The sequence below is a fragment of the Pongo abelii genome, chromosome 5 (assembly GCF_028885655.2).
Source record: "Pongo abelii isolate AG06213 chromosome 5, NHGRI_mPonAbe1-v2.0_pri, whole genome shotgun sequence".
In the NCBI taxonomy this organism is placed as follows: Eukaryota; Metazoa; Chordata; class Mammalia; order Primates; family Hominidae; genus Pongo; species Pongo abelii.
The window spans coordinates 32,398,634-32,416,172 of NC_071990.2; the positions used below are offsets into that span (position 1 = coordinate 32,398,634).

At 49.7% G+C, this 17,539-nt stretch overlaps 1 protein-coding gene and 1 long non-coding RNA gene across 6 annotated transcripts in view; one reads left to right on the forward strand and one right to left on the reverse strand.

Annotated features, from left to right (window-relative positions):
* The window catches only part of LOC100436768 (notch receptor 4), a 33,024-nt gene that overhangs the window by 2,077 nt on the left and 13,408 nt on the right, over nucleotides 1–17,539 (reverse strand). For 2 of the 5 annotated variants that reach the window (XM_054557340.2, XM_002816697.5), the window contains exon 1: nucleotides 1,473–1,815. Coding sequence is in view for 3 of the 5 variants with exons in the window: in XM_024248758.3 (XP_024104526.2) it covers nucleotides 2,606–3,316; nucleotides 3,491–3,588; nucleotides 4,091–4,238; nucleotides 4,459–4,754; nucleotides 5,573–5,711; nucleotides 5,801–5,882; nucleotides 6,078–6,297; nucleotides 7,992–8,167; nucleotides 8,278–8,661; nucleotides 9,237–9,760; nucleotides 10,928–11,040; nucleotides 11,295–11,547 (3,144 nt within the window). In the remaining 2 variants the exon portion in view is untranslated. Of the gene's footprint in view, nucleotides 1–201; nucleotides 1,444–1,472; nucleotides 1,816–1,899; nucleotides 3,317–3,490; nucleotides 3,589–4,090; nucleotides 4,239–4,458; nucleotides 4,755–5,572; nucleotides 5,712–5,800; nucleotides 5,883–6,077; nucleotides 6,298–7,991; nucleotides 8,168–8,277; nucleotides 8,662–9,236; nucleotides 9,761–10,927; nucleotides 11,041–11,294; nucleotides 11,548–17,539 lie in introns of those variants that run through there. The other 3 variants (XM_024248758.3, XM_054557339.2, XM_063725444.1) reach the window with 3 other exon arrangements.
* LOC129059913 (uncharacterized) lies at nucleotides 4,612–16,889 on the forward strand. The gene is made up of 5 exons (XR_008526103.1): nucleotides 4,612–4,760; nucleotides 5,560–5,717; nucleotides 6,035–6,333; nucleotides 12,218–12,378; nucleotides 16,551–16,889. It is a non-coding gene; the product is annotated as an uncharacterized LOC129059913 (long non-coding RNA).

The following is a 17,539-nucleotide window of genomic DNA, read 5'->3' on the forward strand; positions in this document are numbered from 1 at the left end:
CAGAGCCTCAGTAGCCCCCTAATCCCTGGCTCTGCTCCCTCCACCCCACCTCCTCTTCTGCTCTTTCTGTCAACACAGGAACTAGCTACACAGGAAGTGGTTTCACTCCTCAGAATCCCCCTCCCCCCAGCCAGGTCCCTTCCCTCCCTAAGATAGACCCTGGTGTAGGATTTGGCCCTCCCGATCTTCCCTCTTACTTACTGGGACTGGGAGGGGCATGGTTCCAGTGGGAAGTGGAGGATTCAGATCCAGGGATGTGGAGCTCTCAAATATATACATAAAACCCTAGCACTGGGTCCAACACATAGTAAGTATTCAATATATATGTATTGAATAATCATCCCTGACCTCTAGGTATTTATAATCTATTCAGGAGATGGCCGGCTGCGGTGGCTCACACCTGTAATCCTAGCACTTTGGGAGGCTGAGGCGGGTGGATTGCCTGAGCTCAGGAGTTGGAGACCAGCCTGGGGAACATGGTGAAACCCTGTCTTTACTAAAATACAAAAAATTAGCCAGGCGTGGCCACATGCGCCTGTAATCCCAGCTACTCAGGAGGTTGAGGCAGGAGAATTGCTTGAACCCGGGAGGCGGAGGTTGCAGTGAGCTGAGATTGTGCCACTGCGCTCCTGCCTAGGTGACAGAGCGAGACTCTGTCTCCAAAATAAAATAAAATAAAAAATACACTCTATTCAGGAGACAAGATGTGTACCAAATGTAAGAGTACAGGAAGGGTTCATTTTGAAAACTTATAGTTTAGTGCAGACAAGGGGCAGGGGAAAACTTATTTTGGGCATAAGAGATACAGATATGGAAAAATGAGAGGCTGAGGTGGGAAGATTGCTTGAGCCCAGGAGGTTGTGGCTGCAGTGAGCCATTTGTGCCACTGCACTCCAGGCTGGGCAACAAGCAAGACCGTGTTTCAGAAAAAGAAAGAAATGAAATGAAATTGAAAAGGGAGAGGACTACCTCTCTGGCTTGGTCTTTGATCAATGCTAATCAGGCTGGTTGGCATCAAGGAAGGAGCAGGGCAGACAATCATTTGGTACCTCTAAATGGCAACCTGTCATGTTAGGGAGTTTATAGCTGAGTGATTTGGAATGTGAAATGTGATGAAGAGATCTGGTCCTGCCGCTTATTCCTTGCAATCTTGGGCAGATCTCTGTGCCTCAATTTCTGAGTGAAATAGGGTTTTAATAGCACCTACTTCATAGAGTTGATGTATTAATAATGTAATAAAGCACTTGATGCATAGTGAATACTTAATAAACTGTAGATATTATTGGCTTCCAAAATGCCTCATGACTCCATGTTTCAAACCTAGCAACATATTGCTGCAAGGTGGACAAAGTTTCAAGACACTGTCTCCATCTACTTGACTTGTGGCCTTAGGAATCTCCTAAGTGGCCATCACTAAAAGCCCTAGGATGAGGGACAAAGTGTGTGCATCATCTAGTGCAGTGGTCTCCTACCTTTTTGGCACCAGGGAAGAGTTTCGTGGAAGACAATTATTCCATGGTCGGTGGCGACGGAGGGCTGGTTTCAGGATGAAACTGTTCCACCCCAGATCATTAGGCATTAGATTCCCATAAGAAGCGAGAAACTTAGATCCCTTGCATGCGCAGTTCACAATAGGGTTCGAGTTCCTATGAGAATTTAATGCTTATGCTGATCCGACAGGAGGTGGAGCTTGGGCAGTAATGCTCGCTCACCTCCTGCTGCGTGGCCCAGTTCCTAAGAGGCCATGGACCAGTACCAGTCTGCGGCCCAGGGGTTGGGGACCCCTGATCTAGTGTGTGTGGTTTCTCCCTTGGCTACTAGACTCTTGCTTTCAGATAATACCCTAAATTATCATAGGGCCCCTAAATATACTTATTCTCGCTTTTAAACTATACTTACATCCTCCATCCAATCCAAATGCTGAGCCGAAAGCACAAAATGCTGACACTATGCAGTCACTCCCATCTTTTTTCCCATTCTTCTCCCCAACTCCTCCAAAAAAAGGTAACACTTCAAATCAGCTTTATTATGGGTGACAGATTTAGGGTTCTTAAATAGCGACAGCAGTGGCTAGAAGAAGCGCTTCATCCCCGCAGTGTAGTTCCTTGGTTGTGAGGGGAGGGAATGCAAGGAGTCATCAGCTGGGGTGGCCCTTGGCCACTTTTCAGCACCTACACAGTGCCTGGCACATAGTAGGTGCCCAATAAATATTTGTCAGCCATTTGTGGGCAGTGGGGACAATGGATCATAGGGGCTCCCTTTGGAAACCATATATATAGGAAAGAACATCTTACATCCCATATGCCTGCAATTCTTGGTTCCAACTTAGGGGTATTTCCACTCCACTCTGCCCTCCTGTGGCCTGTCTTATTTTCTGGAGGAGGACTGGGCCTGCCTCATCCTAGCATCTTAAACCCTCTTTCCAGAGCTGCAGCTTATCCACGTGGAAGATGCCTGCTCTGGTGGGCATACATTCATTTTAGGGGAGAAACTAAACTCACAACCCTTCATTTTGGGGGCTCCATCTTAAAACCAGGAAGGCCTTCCAGCCTGCCTTTTAATGGGTGATCATTTTTGGAATTCCTCCCTACCATGTATTCTTCTATTATTTACCCTCTCCTCCTTGGTTTATGGGCATTTCTTGGTGGGCTGAGGGACCACAGTCAAGTTGAGGTGATCCCCGCTCCGGGGACGGAGTAAGGCAAGGAGGCGGGATCGGAATGTTGGAGGCAGAACCGCAAGCTCCCAGGGCCACCCAATCACAGGGCCAGTCATCCGTTGAGACCCTGCCTCCGCGCCCGGCAGCCACTCCATATCTTCCTCGCATTATCGCAGGGTTGGGCCGAGGCCCGCGCATGCCTGCAGAAAACCTACGGCCGCGAGGGGGCGGGCCTCCTCCTGCTCCTACTCCCGAGAGGCTCCGGCAATGAGAATAGGCCCCGCCCCCCCGCGCAGCCAAGTCTACGGACCAAGTCCGAGCCTGCAGACAAGCTCCGCCCCCACGAGGGCCTGCTCCGGCTGACAGCGTCCGGCAGCGCGGCAGAGCCCCGCCCCCATGCGGGGGCACGCTTACTGACGCCGTCCGTGCGCGCGGGAAGGGCCCAGCCTCGCGTCCCGGCGTGGCTTTGTGACGGGCCTCTGGTGGCCCAGCCCCTTCCAGCAGCGTCAGCAGATCCCAATGGTTACGTTGGCGAGCGACGTCCGCGGGCGCTAGCCCAGCCTGGTCCCGCAGCTCGCGGGCTGCCCCCAGCCCCAGCAGCAGCTGGGCTACTTCCACCGCTCCTTCCCGTGCTGCCAGGAACAGCGGCGTCTGCTCCTGTACAGGAAGAAAGAGCCAGGGGCGATATCAGGGAAGGCCACGCCAACAGGACTGGGCCTTTCTGCCTTCACTTACGGGACCACTGGCCCCTCTTTCTTCAGGCTTTGCGGGTTACCGCACTTTCCATCTCTCGTGCGCCTGTTTTGTGGGAAGCCCTCTGTCCCATCTAACCCTGTTGTCCTGGGCATCTTTATCGGCTCCGGCCTGGAGAAGTGAGCGGGCGGCTCGGGCGTTGTTCACGGCAGCAGCCCAGTGCAGCGCAGTTTTCCCTAGGGGACGACGTGGCAGGTTGTTACCGCAGTTGGGGGCCAGACGCCTGGGTTCCGGTTTCCCACGGGTTCTGGCCTTGGGGGAAGGGCTATTCGGGCCGGCTGGTCCCTCAAAGGCGGGAAGCGTTGCCCAGGAGACCACCGGCCTGCAGGAAGTGTTGCCCTGGTGACGTCACCAGTGCGCGGGAGGGACAATGGGGCATTGTTCTGGGGTCGGTGAGACCGGGAGACAGTCTCCCCCCACGAGATATCCCCCCCTTTCCACAGACACTGTGTTCCATGCCAGTTCCCCAGTAAGCTGGAGCGGAGGGCCAGTGTGGTGTTGAGGGTGGGAGTTGTGGGGGAAACTCACGCGGCCCGTACTTCCACCGCATCGCAGATTGACCGCCATAACAGCAGGATGAGAGGGAATGCCCCTCCGCTGCACCTATATTTTGCACGCTATCTCCCACCCCATCTGCTCAACTTCTCTATAGCATACATCACCCCTTCCTCTACATACCCCATTTATCTCTGGCCCCCACGTCTGCTTGGGCTGCAATCAGTTCTTCAACCAGGTCTTCCACCGCTAGTCTGGCAGCCAGCATCAAGGGTGTGGTCCCGTCCTCTGTGCGAGCGTCCACTGCAGTTTGTCTGCTACGGAGCAGAAGCTGGGGAGACAGGGGGCCAGTGACCCCTGGGGTACTTCGGACTGCCAACTCGAGTTCTTACACTTTTAACCCCACTCGCAATCCATATTCAGCCGTCCTCCGCAGTTTCCCTGTCAGGTTCCCAATCATACCAATTTCCTCCTTGTCAAACTCTAGGGGATGCTTCTGTCCAGCTTGTAAGCTTGCCCCATTCCCTGTAGGGACCTCAGTGTGTGCTAACCTGGCAGACCTCCCGAGCATCAGCAGCCACAGCAGCATGAAGGGGTGTGCGCCCTGCCCGGTCTGGTTGGTTGGGGTTGGCTCCAGCCTCAAGGAGGCGGCGGGCAGCGGTTGGCCGGGAGAATCGGGCAGCCAGGTGCAGGGGGGTCTCCCCAGTGCCCACGGTGTGAGCCTGGGGACAGGCCCCTCCATCCAGCAGAGGTTCCCAGGGCTCAGGACATCCCAACCATGCCTCTTGGAAGGTCCTGGACTCTACTTCCCCACAGCAAACTGCTGACATCAGGGGTGTCACCCCATCTGTTGGTAAGACATGAGTAATGGGTCAATCTAAAGGACACAACAAGGGGGAAGGGACAACATGTAAGCTCACGGAGAATCAAAACCTGAGGTGTTGGGAAGCTAAGTTCCGGCTCTGTGTGGCTTTAGCCAAGTGACTTTTCTACTTTTCTCTAACTTCAGTTTCTTCCTCTGTAAAAGGAACCTGCAGCTTAATTCTCTGACATTCCAGGGCAGTGGTTTTGTGTTTTTTTTTTTTGGAGACGGAGTCTTGCCCTGTCGCCCGGGCTGGAGTGCAGTGGCGCGATCTCCGCTCACTGCAAGCTCCGCCTCCCGGGTTCATGCCATTCTCCTGCCTCAGCCTCCAGAGCAGCTGGGACTACAGGCGTCTGCCACCGCGCCCGGCTAATTTTTTGTATTTTTAGTAGAGACGGGGTTTCACTGTGTTAGCCAGGATGGTCTCGATCTCCTGACCTTGTGATCCACCCGCCTCGGCCTCCCGAAGTGCTGGGATTACAGGCGTGAGCCACCGCACCTGGCCTAGCAGTGGTTTTCTCAAACGAGTCTGGATCAGATTCACCTGAAGGGCTTATTAAAACAGATTGCCTAACATTTTAAATTCCTGAGTCAGTAGCTCTGTAGTGGAGCCCAATAATTTGCATTTTTAACAAATTCCCAGGTGATGCTGATTTTGCTATCTGAGGACCACACTTTGGGAATCATTGTTCTAAGGCACTCAGTCTAAAATTAGTTCCTCTAGTTCTGATATTAAAGGACTCTCTGATTCTAAAAGGGTCAAAGGACTTTTTTGTTTTCTTGGTTTGAGTTGACTCACATACCAGGTCCACGGGTGTCCAGGTCAGGGGCTTCCATCTCGGATTCCTGGGGAGGAGTTAGCATGGCTGCCTGAGGGAGCGCCCCACAGCCACCACTCAGAGACCAGAGCTGGCACTTGGAGGGTGGGCCTGTTTCTTCAGCCTTTGGGTAAGAGCAAGGATCAGTGAAGGTTGATTTGCCCTTTCATCCCTTCCATCACCTCCAGACCATTCTTGCCCCAGCCCTTTGACCTGGTCCACCTCCTCTCCCTCCTCAGGGCCTGAGCACATCACAACTCCATCCTCATCAACTTCTGCCTCTGGCTTCAGTGCCCTGGAAGGGAATGGGTGGGTAGAGGTTACACAGAATTATGACCATCAGGGTCTCCAGAATTTCCAGCAGGCTTCCCACCCCTCTCTCCTTCCCCTATCTTTGACTTCCGCAATAGTATTTCTTATCTTTTCTGATTGTAAATATCGCCATAGGAGAGACGCCCCTTCCTGAGCCTGGGTTTCTCCTCATTCTCACTTGAGACCAATGCTGTCCTCGCCCAGTGGGGGCCGGCGTCGGTGGGGAGCTGACTGAGTCCGAGGCCGTCGAGTGAAACCAGGGGGCAGCCAGAGAGCTCCATGCTCTCGGCGTCGACGCCGGATGAGCTGGAGGACGAGAAGAGCCCCTAGGGCCAGGAGAATCACCCCGGCCACTGGGGAGCACAGCACAGGCCAGGGAAGCTGGTTGGCAGGGGGTGCTGGTGGGAGAGACAGAGTCACAAAGGCCACTCCTGGTGAGACTGATTACTATTGGGAGACCTTTGGACAAGTTTAGTAGCCTGTCTTTGCCTCAGTTTCCTTATCTGCAAAATGGGGATGATAATATAGGTTGAGTTCGGGCACAGTGGCTCATGCCTGTAATCCCAGCACTTTGGGAGGCTGAGGCAGGTGGATCATATGAGGCCAGGTGTTCGAGACCAGCCTGGCCAACATGGCAAAACTCCCTCTCTACTAAAAATATAAAAATTAGTGGCTGAGTGTAGTGGCTCACGCCTGTAATCTCAGCACTTTGGGAGGCTGAGGCGGGTGGATCACGAGGTCAGGAGATCGAGACCATCCTGGCTAACACGGTGAAACCTCGTCTCTACTAAAAATACAAAAAATTAGCCAGGTGTGGTGGCAGGCGCCTGTAGTTCCAGCTACTTGGGAGGCTGAGGCAGGAGAATGGCGTGAACTCGGGAGGTGGAGCTTGCAGTGAGCCGAGATCACGCCACTGCACTCCAGCCTGGGCGACAAGGCGAGACTCTGTCTCAAACAAAACAAAACAAAACAAAAAACGAAAAAAAAAATTAGCAGGGCATGGTGGCATGCCATTGTAATTCCAGCTACTCAGGAGTCTGAGGCAAGAGAATTGCTTAAACCCGGGAGGCGGAGGTTGCAGTGAGCTGAGATGGCGTCACTGTACTCCAGTATGGGTGACAGAGTGAGACTGTCTCAGAAAACAAAAACACACAAAAAGGCTGAGTATCCATAATCCCAATCCCAAATCTGAAATGTTCCAAAGCCTGAAACTTTTAGAGTACCAACATAACGCTCAAAGGAAATGCTCATTGTAGCATTTGGATGTTGTATTAGGGATGCTGAACCAGTAAGTATAATGCAAACATTCCAAAATAAAAAATCCAAAATCTGAAACGCTTGTTCCCAAGCATTTCAGATAAGGGATACTCAACCAGTAGTACATGCCTCATGGGGTTGTGGGGGAGGATTAAATGAGGTAACAATGTAAAATGCTTAGAGTAAGGCACAAAGTACGATATAGCAGTTATTATTATTATTATTATTTTTTGAGATGGAGTCTCGCTCTGTCGCCCAGGCTGGAGTGCAGTGGTGCGATCTTGGCTCACTGCAAGCTCCACCTCCTGGGTTCACGCCATTCTTCTGCCTCAGCCTCCTGAGTAGCTGGGACTACAGGCGCCCGCCACCACACCCGGCTAATTTTTTGTATTTTTAGTAGAGGCGGGGTTTCACCGCGTTAGCCAGGATGGTCTCAATCTCCTGACCTCGTGGTCCGCCTGCCTTGGTCTCCCAATGTGCTGGGATTATAGGCATGAGCCACTGCGCCTGGCCTATTATTCTTTCACGTACTATGAGTTGTCTGATACAAAGACGATTAGATATTCTCAGTCTGGTAGAGAAGATAGACCATCCCTTTGTTGGAGGGCTATGACAGAGGTTAGGATAATGTGCTTAGGGAAATAAGGAAGGAGACTGTAGAACAAATGGGCCAGTGGGAGATTCAGTTAGAGAAAGCGAGGTTAGGGAAAGTAAGTCCCCACAAAGAACATTTTCAGTCTCAGCTGTCCTGTTTGATTCAGCCTCCATTGCTTGTTGCTAGCATGAGAGCTGGCCTGGGAACAGAGGTCAGAGAAAGTGGCAAGGGGTCACCTACCGGTCCCTGCATGAGGGTGGACAGCCAGCAGTGGTCCAGGCAGCAGGGGCTCCAGGGCTCCCACTGCAGCCATCGCAGCAAGGAAGCGGAGTAGAAGCCCAGGGTCCCAGGGACAGCGGGATGCCGGGTGGTCAGGGCCACAGCGGGACAAATCCACACCCATTACCACCACAAACCTGTAGAGGAGGCACCTCAGAGACCTCTGTGTTGGTCCCTGGCTCCCTTTCCTCCCTCTGCCCTCTTAAAAAAACTGGTGTCTGGCCCTTCCCTCCACCTAGCTTCTTACCCAGCACTGAGGGAGTCGGTCTCCTTGCCCAGGGGCTGCGTTTGAGGGGCTGCTCTCTCCTGATAGGTGGGGTCCCGAGTTCCTCCTAGCTTTTCTTCAGCCCGGGCCCCAGGATAGGGGTACACCATGTCCCTGCCGTCACGATCCTTCCTTACCCAGAGTCCTACCCTCAGAGTCAGGGACAGCACCCGGGCCAGGGCAAACAGCTGCTGGTCTAGGGCTGGGGGGCTCAGTACCACCAGTAGGGCCAGGGAGGGCCCCCACTCTGGGTCCCCATCTTCAGGCCTGCAGTCACCTCCATCCCAGCCACACTCTGCAGTGTTGCAGCCTTTCTCACAGTGCCCGTTGTGGAAGTGATCGTGGCAGTACTGGTCATAGGCTGGACTGTGGGGTAAGGAGAGGGGGACTCAGGACCTCCCTAAAACCTGACTCTTTTCTTCACCCTAGAGAGAATTCCCCATATTTTGTGCCCTCTAGGGCTTTGGTTGCTAAGTGGGGGCAGCTGTGGAGCAATGAGCTTAGTCAAGTCCTGGATGGTAGTCCAGACGCCCCAATGTCTGCTAACACCCCTGTCTCCCTAGACTGTCCCCTCTCTGTACCCTCCCAAGCTCTCCTCTGTTTCTGAAGGAGAGTCCAGGGCCCTTTTCCCTCTGTGAGGTGCTGACCGCTAGGGGAAATACTCCATGGCAGCAAGGCTTAGGGAAGGAGGCTTGAGGCCTGAGTTCCTACAACTCTCAGAGAGGAGCCCAAAGGCCACGCCCCATGTTAAATATTGATGCCACCTCATTAGCCTAGGTTGGAGTCCAGAGTCTTCGACCCCTGTTTAGTGATGGTTATTAGGGTGGAAACTCCCCGGAGCCCGAGGCTGTGGCCACACTGTAACCCAGAGCCATCTACATCCTTCCTCCTCCTCTTACCCACCCCTCTCCTTCCCCGGATCCAGTGGATTTCAGGCTCACGTGCAGGCTGGAGGGGTCTCACAGTCGTAGCCATCAAACAGACACTCTTCAGAGTCACACTGCGGGTGGCACTGCCCGTCCCGGAAGAGAAGCCAGCACCGAGAGTGGGAGGGGCAGCCCTTCCAGGGGTCTGGGACTCCCAGAGAGCAGTCCCCTCCATCCCAGTTTCCTTCTGGGCCACTGCAGCCAGCATCACAGGCCCCATCTCCACTTCTGCCCTCACACCCCTTGGCTCCGGGTTTCTGACACCGGGGCCCTGGAGAGCTGTGAGGGCACGAGCATCGAAAGCCTGGGCCCCCCAAGCCTGTGGTCTCTGAGCAGCTGCCATTGTATAGGCATGGGGAGGGAGGGCCACAGCCTTTAGGAGCTGGTGGGGTCAGGCAGTCAGGACCCCCATAGCCACTGAGGCAGGCACAGCGTGGTGGGAAGCCTGGCTTAGGGGAGGGCAGACACAGGCCTCCGTGGTGGCAGTGATGGAGGCCGCAGGAAGGGGCCCTGTGGCTGCAGGTGGGGCCTTCAAAACCCTGTGGAGGGGAGGGGAGATATTGGAGATGGAACTTGCATTATTCTTCCCACTCCCCATCAAGCAAACTCTTGGGTTAAGACGGTGCAGAGGGTCCTAGATTCTCATATCTAAAAGGCGCCTCAGAGAGCATCAAGTTAATCATTTTGTGGATGTTGAAACCATGTCCTATGGTAATTTCACACAATGACATATTACATTCTGTTGAAAATGGATGAAGCACAGCTGTGTGCAACAACCTGATGGACTGTGGCATTACAGTGCAAGTCCTAGAAGACTAAACAGTTAATAGAATTCTATTATATTATTATTATTATTTTTTTTTGAGACAGAGTTTCGCTCTTGTTGTCCAGGCTGGAGTGCAATGGTGCAATCTCGGCTCATTGCAACCTCTGCCTCCCGGGTTCAAGCAATTCTTCTGCCTCAACCTCCCCAATAGCTGGGATTACAGCCATGCACCACCACGCCCAGCTAATTTGTATTTTTAGTAGAGACAGGGTTTCTCCATGTTTGTCAGGCTGGTCTCGAATGCCCGACCTCAGGTGATCCGGCTGCCTCGGCCTCCCAAAGTGCTGGGATTACAGGCGTGAGCCACTGTGCCTGGCCGGCTATTATATTATTATCTTACTCCTTAGAAATAGGATTATATGTCTTCCTCTGGAGAGGGAATAGGATACAGGAGGAGGACTTAAGTAGTTGTAAGTTATTATTAATATTGAAATTCTTGGGTTAGGTTCATGGGTGTTACATTGTTAGAATAATAAAATAAAAGAAGACCAGGCATAAACCAATGTCAGTATATCAGGAACCAAAGCTTAAGATTAGTCTAATTCCATGCATCTGAGGTCCATAAATACATACACAAACACACACAGAGTTAAAATAACCTATCTGAGGCCACCCACCACACAGCTTGACCTTGGGGAGCTCCTGACCTTCCCTTAGGCAACGCCTGTGATTTTTGAAAATTCCATTCACGCTATCAACTGATCCTGCCTTTCCTTTGACTGCTTCTGAGAGACACTTGCCACTGTGAACTTGGCATGGCTTTTTCCAATAATTTCCACATCAGTGCTCACCCACAGCCCCTTCTGGGATTCCAATTGAGGTATTCTTGCCTTTTGTCAGCATAGGGAGCAACAGAGAAGGCAGATTTGTGGTCACTTGCCTTGGGGCAGTGGCAGATGAAACCCAGGGGTGATCCTGCTGTGGCCTCACAGGTCCCTCCATGAAAGCAGGGTTGGCTGTGGCAGGGGTCTATCTCCACCTCACACCATTGGCCTGTAATTGTGGGGGAGATTAGACGTCACACACTGCATCAGTCACTGCCTCCGTCCTAGCTCATTCCTGGATGTTGGCCCAGTGCTGGATGTGCAGGTGAAGGGATCCTGGGGCATCTTTTCTGGGCGGGGGTGGGCGTGGAGGCAGGGGATGGACCAGGTGACGGCTGCTGCATGGGTGGAGACTATCTGGCTCTCCATGGTCTGCTTGGCTGTGCTCCAGACACACTTGTGCCCCTTTACTTGGGGCCTCACCTGTGTGTCCAGGCAGACACTGGCAGTAGAAGGCATTGGCCAGAGAGTGGCAGGCTGCAGTGCCTGTGGGGTGGCAGGGCTGGTCTAGACACTCGTCCACGTCTCCCTCACAGCGTAGCCCCACAAAGCCTGGAGGGCAGGCACAGTGGAAGCCTCCAGGTTTGGGAGTACAGGTGCCATGGTTGTGACAGGGTTGGGACTGACAAGCATCGAGTTCCTTTGAGCAGTTCTGTCCATCGTAGCCTGGGGCACACTGCAGACAAAGAGGGTTAGACAGGAAACCAGTGGATGAGCCCAACCCAGCACTACAAGGGACCCAGCTCAAGATAGTGTGTCCAGTCCTCCACCTTCCAGCTGAACAGCATCACTCAACTCACCATCCATCATGGCCATGTGTCACAACCCTTCTATCTCAACTCCCCATGAGACACAATTGTTCAGCGACACACAACTCAACCTTCCCCAGTCCCAAACAATCTCTATGACACACTGCCACCAAACACAGCACCATTTTTGGTAAAACCTTCCTCCCCTGCTAAATACCCACCAGGCTCTCTCATACTTTATTGATTCATAACCATCTATTGAATGCCTACTTTGTGTCAGGCACCGTTTTAGGCACTAGGAATACAAAGAAAGTCAGAACCCATTCCTATTTCCCGGAAGCTCTCAGTCAACCAGAGGAAAGAAATGGCTAGCATTTATTGCATGATTTATATACATAACCTAAAAATCCCCCTAATGACATTTTATTTGGGTTATCTCATTCGATTTTTACTTTGCACGTAAGGAAGCTGAGTCTCTGAAAGGTTAGTGACTTGTGCAAGTCAAATAGCTATAGGTGGCAGAGCTGGGAATCAATGAAGGTCTGTGACTCCATAACCAATGCTCTTAACCATTTTCTGCTTCTTCATGCCACTCAGCTAGTGAGAGAAGGGTAATTGGCAAGATCTGTACCACGTGCTGGCTTCTTGCAAGAGGAAGGAGAGTGTGCAAGAGTAGAGTACCAGGAAGACAGGCTTCAAAGAGAGAAAAGGGAATTCACAAAGAATCCAAGGAGTGGTCAGAGAGCTGGAAGGAACAGGTGATGGGGGTGTTTTGGAGGAGGGAGCTTCATAAAAGAAGAAGTAAAGCTGAGTAATGGGTGCCCAGAGGTTTACTACTGATTAGTATACTGCTTTCGTTTATGTTTGAAAATGTTCATAATAAAAGGTTAAAAAATAAAATAAAAAAGTGAAAAAAGAGGGTAGATTAGGGGATCTGTCTTGAGCCTTCTATCAAAAGTTGTGGTTCTGGCCGGGCACGGTGGCTCACGCCTATAATCCCAGCAGTTTGGGAGGTCAAGGCGGGTGGATCACTTGAGGTCAGGAGTTTGAGACCAGGCTGGCCAACATGGTAAAACCCCATCTCTACTAAAAATACAAAAAAAAAAAAAAAATTAGCTAGGTGTGGTGGCAGGCACCTGTAATCCCAGCTACTGAGGAGGCTGAGGCAGGTGAATTGCTTGAGCCTGGGAGGTAGAGGTTGCAGTGAGCTGAGATTGCACCACTACACTCCAGCCTGAGTGACACAGCAAGACTCTGTCTCAAACAAACAAACAAACAAACAAAAAAAACAAAAAAACAACAAAACAGTTGTGGTTCTATATCTCAAAATAATAAAGGCCATATATGACAAACCCACAGCCAACATCATATTGAATGGGGAAAATTTGAAGGCCTTTCCTCTAAGATCTGGAACAAGACAAGGATGCTCACTTTCACTATTTTTATTCAAGGTAATACTGGAAGTCCTGGCCAGAGCAATTAGGCAGGAGAAAGAAATAAAGGTTATCCAAATTGCAAAGGAAGAAATCAAATTATCTATGTTCACAGATGACATAGTCCTGTATTTGGAAAAACCCAAAGGAAACATTGGTTATAAACAAATTCAGTAAAGCTGTAGGATACAAAATCAGTGTAGAAAAAGTAGTAGCATTTCTATACACTAACAGCAAATAATCTGAAAAAGAAATCAAGAAAGCAATCCCATTTATAATAGTTACAAAAAATAAAAACAAACAAATTTAACCAAAGAAGTGAAAGAGTACTGCAATGACAGCTATAAAACATTGATGAAATAAATTGAAGGGGACACAAAAAAATGGAAAGATACCCTGTGTTCATGGATTGGAAGAATGAATACTGTTAAAATGTCTGTGCTTACCAAAGTAGTCTACAGAGTCATGCAACCCCTATGAAAAGACCAATGATATTCTTTACAGAAATAGGAAAAACAACCCTAAAATTTATCTGAACTGTAAAAGACCCAAATAGCCAAAGCAGTCCTGAGCAAAAAGAACAAAACTAGAGGCACCACACTACCTAACTTCAAAATATACTATAAAGCTATAGTAACCAAAACAGCATGGTGCTGGCATAAAAAACAGACACATAGACCAATGGAATGGAATAGAGAGCCCAGAAAAACAAGTCCAAACATTTGCAGCCAACTTACTTTCTTTTTTCTTTTCTTTTCTTTCTTTTTCTTTTTTTTTTTTTTTTTTGAGATGGAGTCTTGCTCTGTTGCCCAGGCTGGAGTGCAATGGCACAATCTGGCTTACTGCAACCTCCACCTCCTGGGTTCAAGCGATTCTCCTGCCTCAGCCTCCTGAGTAGCTGGGATTACAGGTGCACGCCACCAAGCCTGGCTAATTTTTGTATTTTTAGTAGAGATGGGGGTTTCACTATGTTGGTCAGGCTGGTTTCAAACTCCTGACCTTGTGATCTGCCCACCTTGGCCTCCCAAAGTGCTGGGATTACAGGCATGAGCCACCACTCCCGGCCAGCCAACTTACTTTCAACAAAGGCACCAAGTACACACATTGGGGAAAGGACACTCTCTTCAATAAATGGTGCTGGGAAAACTGGATATCCATATGCAGAAGAAACTAAACCTAGGCCGGGTGTGGTGGCTCACGCCTGTAATCCCAGCACTTTGGGAGGCAGAGGCGGGTGGATCACCTGAGGTCAGGAGTTTGAGACCAGCCTGACCAATATGGTGAAACCCCACCTCTACTAAAATTACAAAAATTAGCCGGGTGTAGTGGCGTGCACCTGTAGTTCCAGCTACTCAGGAGGCTGAGGCAGGAGAATCACTTGAACCTGAGAGGCGGAGGTTGCAGTGAGCTGAGATCATACCACTGCACTCCAGACTGGGCAACTGGGCAACAGAGCGAGACTCCATCTCAAAAAAAAAAGAAACTAAACCTCTATCCGTCATCATATACAAAATAGATTAAAGCCTTACATGTACAACTGGAAACTATGAAGCCACTAAAAAAAAAAATTGGCAAGGCACAGTGGGTCATGCCTGTAATCCTCAAACACAAGGTCAGGAGTTTGAGACCAGCCTGGCCAACATGGTGAAACCCTGTCTCTACTAAAAATACAAAAAAATAGCTGGGCGTGGTGGTGGGCGCCTATAATTCTAGCTACTTGGGAGGCTAAGGCAGGAGAATCGCTGGAACCCGGGAGGCAGAGGTTGCAGTGAGCCAAATTTGCGCCACTGCACTCCAGCCCAGGCGAAGGTGCGAGACTCCGTCTCAAAAAAAAAAAAAATCATTTGGGAAATGCTTCAAGACATTGGTCTGGGCAAAAGTTTTTTGGGTAAGACCTCAACAGCACAGGCAACAAGAGCAACAATAGACAAATGTGATTACATCAAGCTAAAAAGTGTCTGTGCAGCAAAGGAAACAATTAACAGAGTGAAGAGGCAACCTACAGAATAGAAGAAAATATTTGCAAACTATCTATCTGACAAGGGATTAATGATCAGAATGTATAAGGAACTCAACAGCAAACACCACCACTACCACCACCGACAAATAATGTGGTTTAAAAAATGGGCAAATGATCTGAACAGACATTTCTCAAAAGAAGACATACAAATGGCCAACAGGTATATGGATGCAAATCAGGGAAATGTAAATCAAAACCATAATGAGATATCATCTCACACCAGTTAAAGTGGCTATTATTGAAAAGACAAGGGCCAAGTGTGGTGGCTCATGCCTGTAATCCCAGCACTTTCAGAGGTTGAGGCGGGAAGATCACTTGAGGTCAGGAGTTGGAGACCATCCTGACCAACATGGTGAAACCCCATCTCTACTAAAAATACAAAAAATTAGCCAAGCATGGTGGTCCACGCCTGTGATCCCAGCTACTTGGGAGGCTGAAGCACAAGAATCGCTTGAATCTGGGAGGCAGAGGTTGCAGTGAGCTGAGATCAAGTCACTGTGATCCAGCCTGGGCAACAGAGCTGGATCAAAAAAGGAAAAAAAAAATACAAAAAATAGCAGATGCTGGCAAGGATGCAGAGAAAAGGGAAGCCTCATACACTGTTGGTGGGAATGTAAACTAACACAGCCAGTACGGAGAAAAGCATGGAAGTTTCTCAAAAATTAAAAATAGATCTACTGTTGTTCAATAGTTCACTGTATGATCAATAGTTCTACTGTATGATCAATCTGCTGTTGATTACATATCCAAAGGGAATCAGTATCTTGAAGAGATATCTGCATCTCCATATTTATTGCAGCACTGTTCACAATAGCTAACATATAGAATTAACTGAAGTGCCATCAACAAATGAATGGAAAAAAGAAACTGTGGCATATATACACAATGGAATATTATTCAGCCAGAAAAAGAATGAAATCCTATCATTTTCAGCAACATGGATGAAACTGAAGGACATTATGTTAAGTGAAATAAGCCAGGCACGGAAAGGCAAATATTGCATGTCTCTCACCTTCACCTTTGTGCCACTGCCTTAGTTAGTCCTGACCTTTCTTGCATTCCAGGTAGATACTTGCATCAGCCTCCTATTGCATGTCTAATATTGCTCCTCACTCATATGTGGGAGCTAAAAACTTAGTCTCATGGAAGTAGAGTAGAATGATGGTTACTAGAGGTTAGAAAGGGTAGCAGGGAGGGGGAGATGAAGAGAGGTTGGTTAATGGATACGAAATTATGGTCATATAGAAGGAATAAGTTCTAGTGTTGGATAGCAGAGAAGGATGATGATAGTTAACAATTTGTATTTCAAAATAACTAGAAGATTTGAAATGTTCCCAACACAAAGAAATGATAAATGTTTGAGATGATAGATATCCCAATTACCCTGATTTGATCATGATACATTGTATGCATGTATCAAAATATCACATGTGGCCAGGTGCGGTGGCTTATACCTGTAATCTTATCACTTTGGCAGGCTGAGCGGGTGGATCACCTGAGGTCAGGAGTTCTGAGACCAGCCTGCCCAACATGATGAAACCCCATCTCTACTAAAAATACAAAAATTAGCCAGGCATGGTGGCGCGTGCCTGTAATACCAGCTACTCAGGAGGCTGAGACATGAGGACTGCTTGAACCTGGGAGGCGGGGGTTTTGGTGAGCCAAGATCGTGCCACTGCACTTCAGCCTGGGGGATAGAGCGACTCTGTCTCCAAAAACGAAAAAAAAAAAACCAAAAAACTCACATGTACCCCGTAGATATGTACGACTACCGTTTGTCAATAACAAAAGAAAATAAAATGGCAACCACACACACAAAAAAGTTGTGGTTCTGAGCATATTAATAGGCTGCTTAGACTTGAATGCCAGCTTTGCCTCTCCTGGCTTAGTGACCTGGACCACGAAGAAGAGGCCCTAATCCAGCCTGGGGAGAAGTTAGGGACATCTTCCTGAGGAAGGTGCCTCCTGAACACCAGCCCGTGGAAGAGGGGTTGGGAAGGCCATTCCAGGTAGTGTCAATAGCAGGGATAAAGGCTGAGAGGCAAGAATCAGTATGGGGTACGTGGCAAAGTCAGCAGCAGTTTTGTGTTGCAGGAGCAGAGAGTAGAAGGGTGGGATGGGGAGAGCTGAGGCCTGAGAGGCAGGCAGGGCTGGGTCATGCAGGCCTTGGACTTTATTCTGAATGAGGCGGGCAGGCGCTGAAGGTTCAGCAGGGGAGACAGGTCAACTGGCCATTTTCAGTAGAGCACTGTGGCCACGGGGTAAAGGCTGAACCTATAGAAGGACAAGTGTGGAGGCAGGGACTATAGTTAGGAGGCTGATGCTTGCATCAAAGGTGAGTTCTGACCTTTGTTACCTGGAACACAACAAAGGTCAGGACTCAGGCAGTGGGACAAAGGGCGAAGGTAAAAGCACAGACTTGAAAAGACTTCAGGAGATAAAGTGGCATGACTTCGTGGTTAGTTG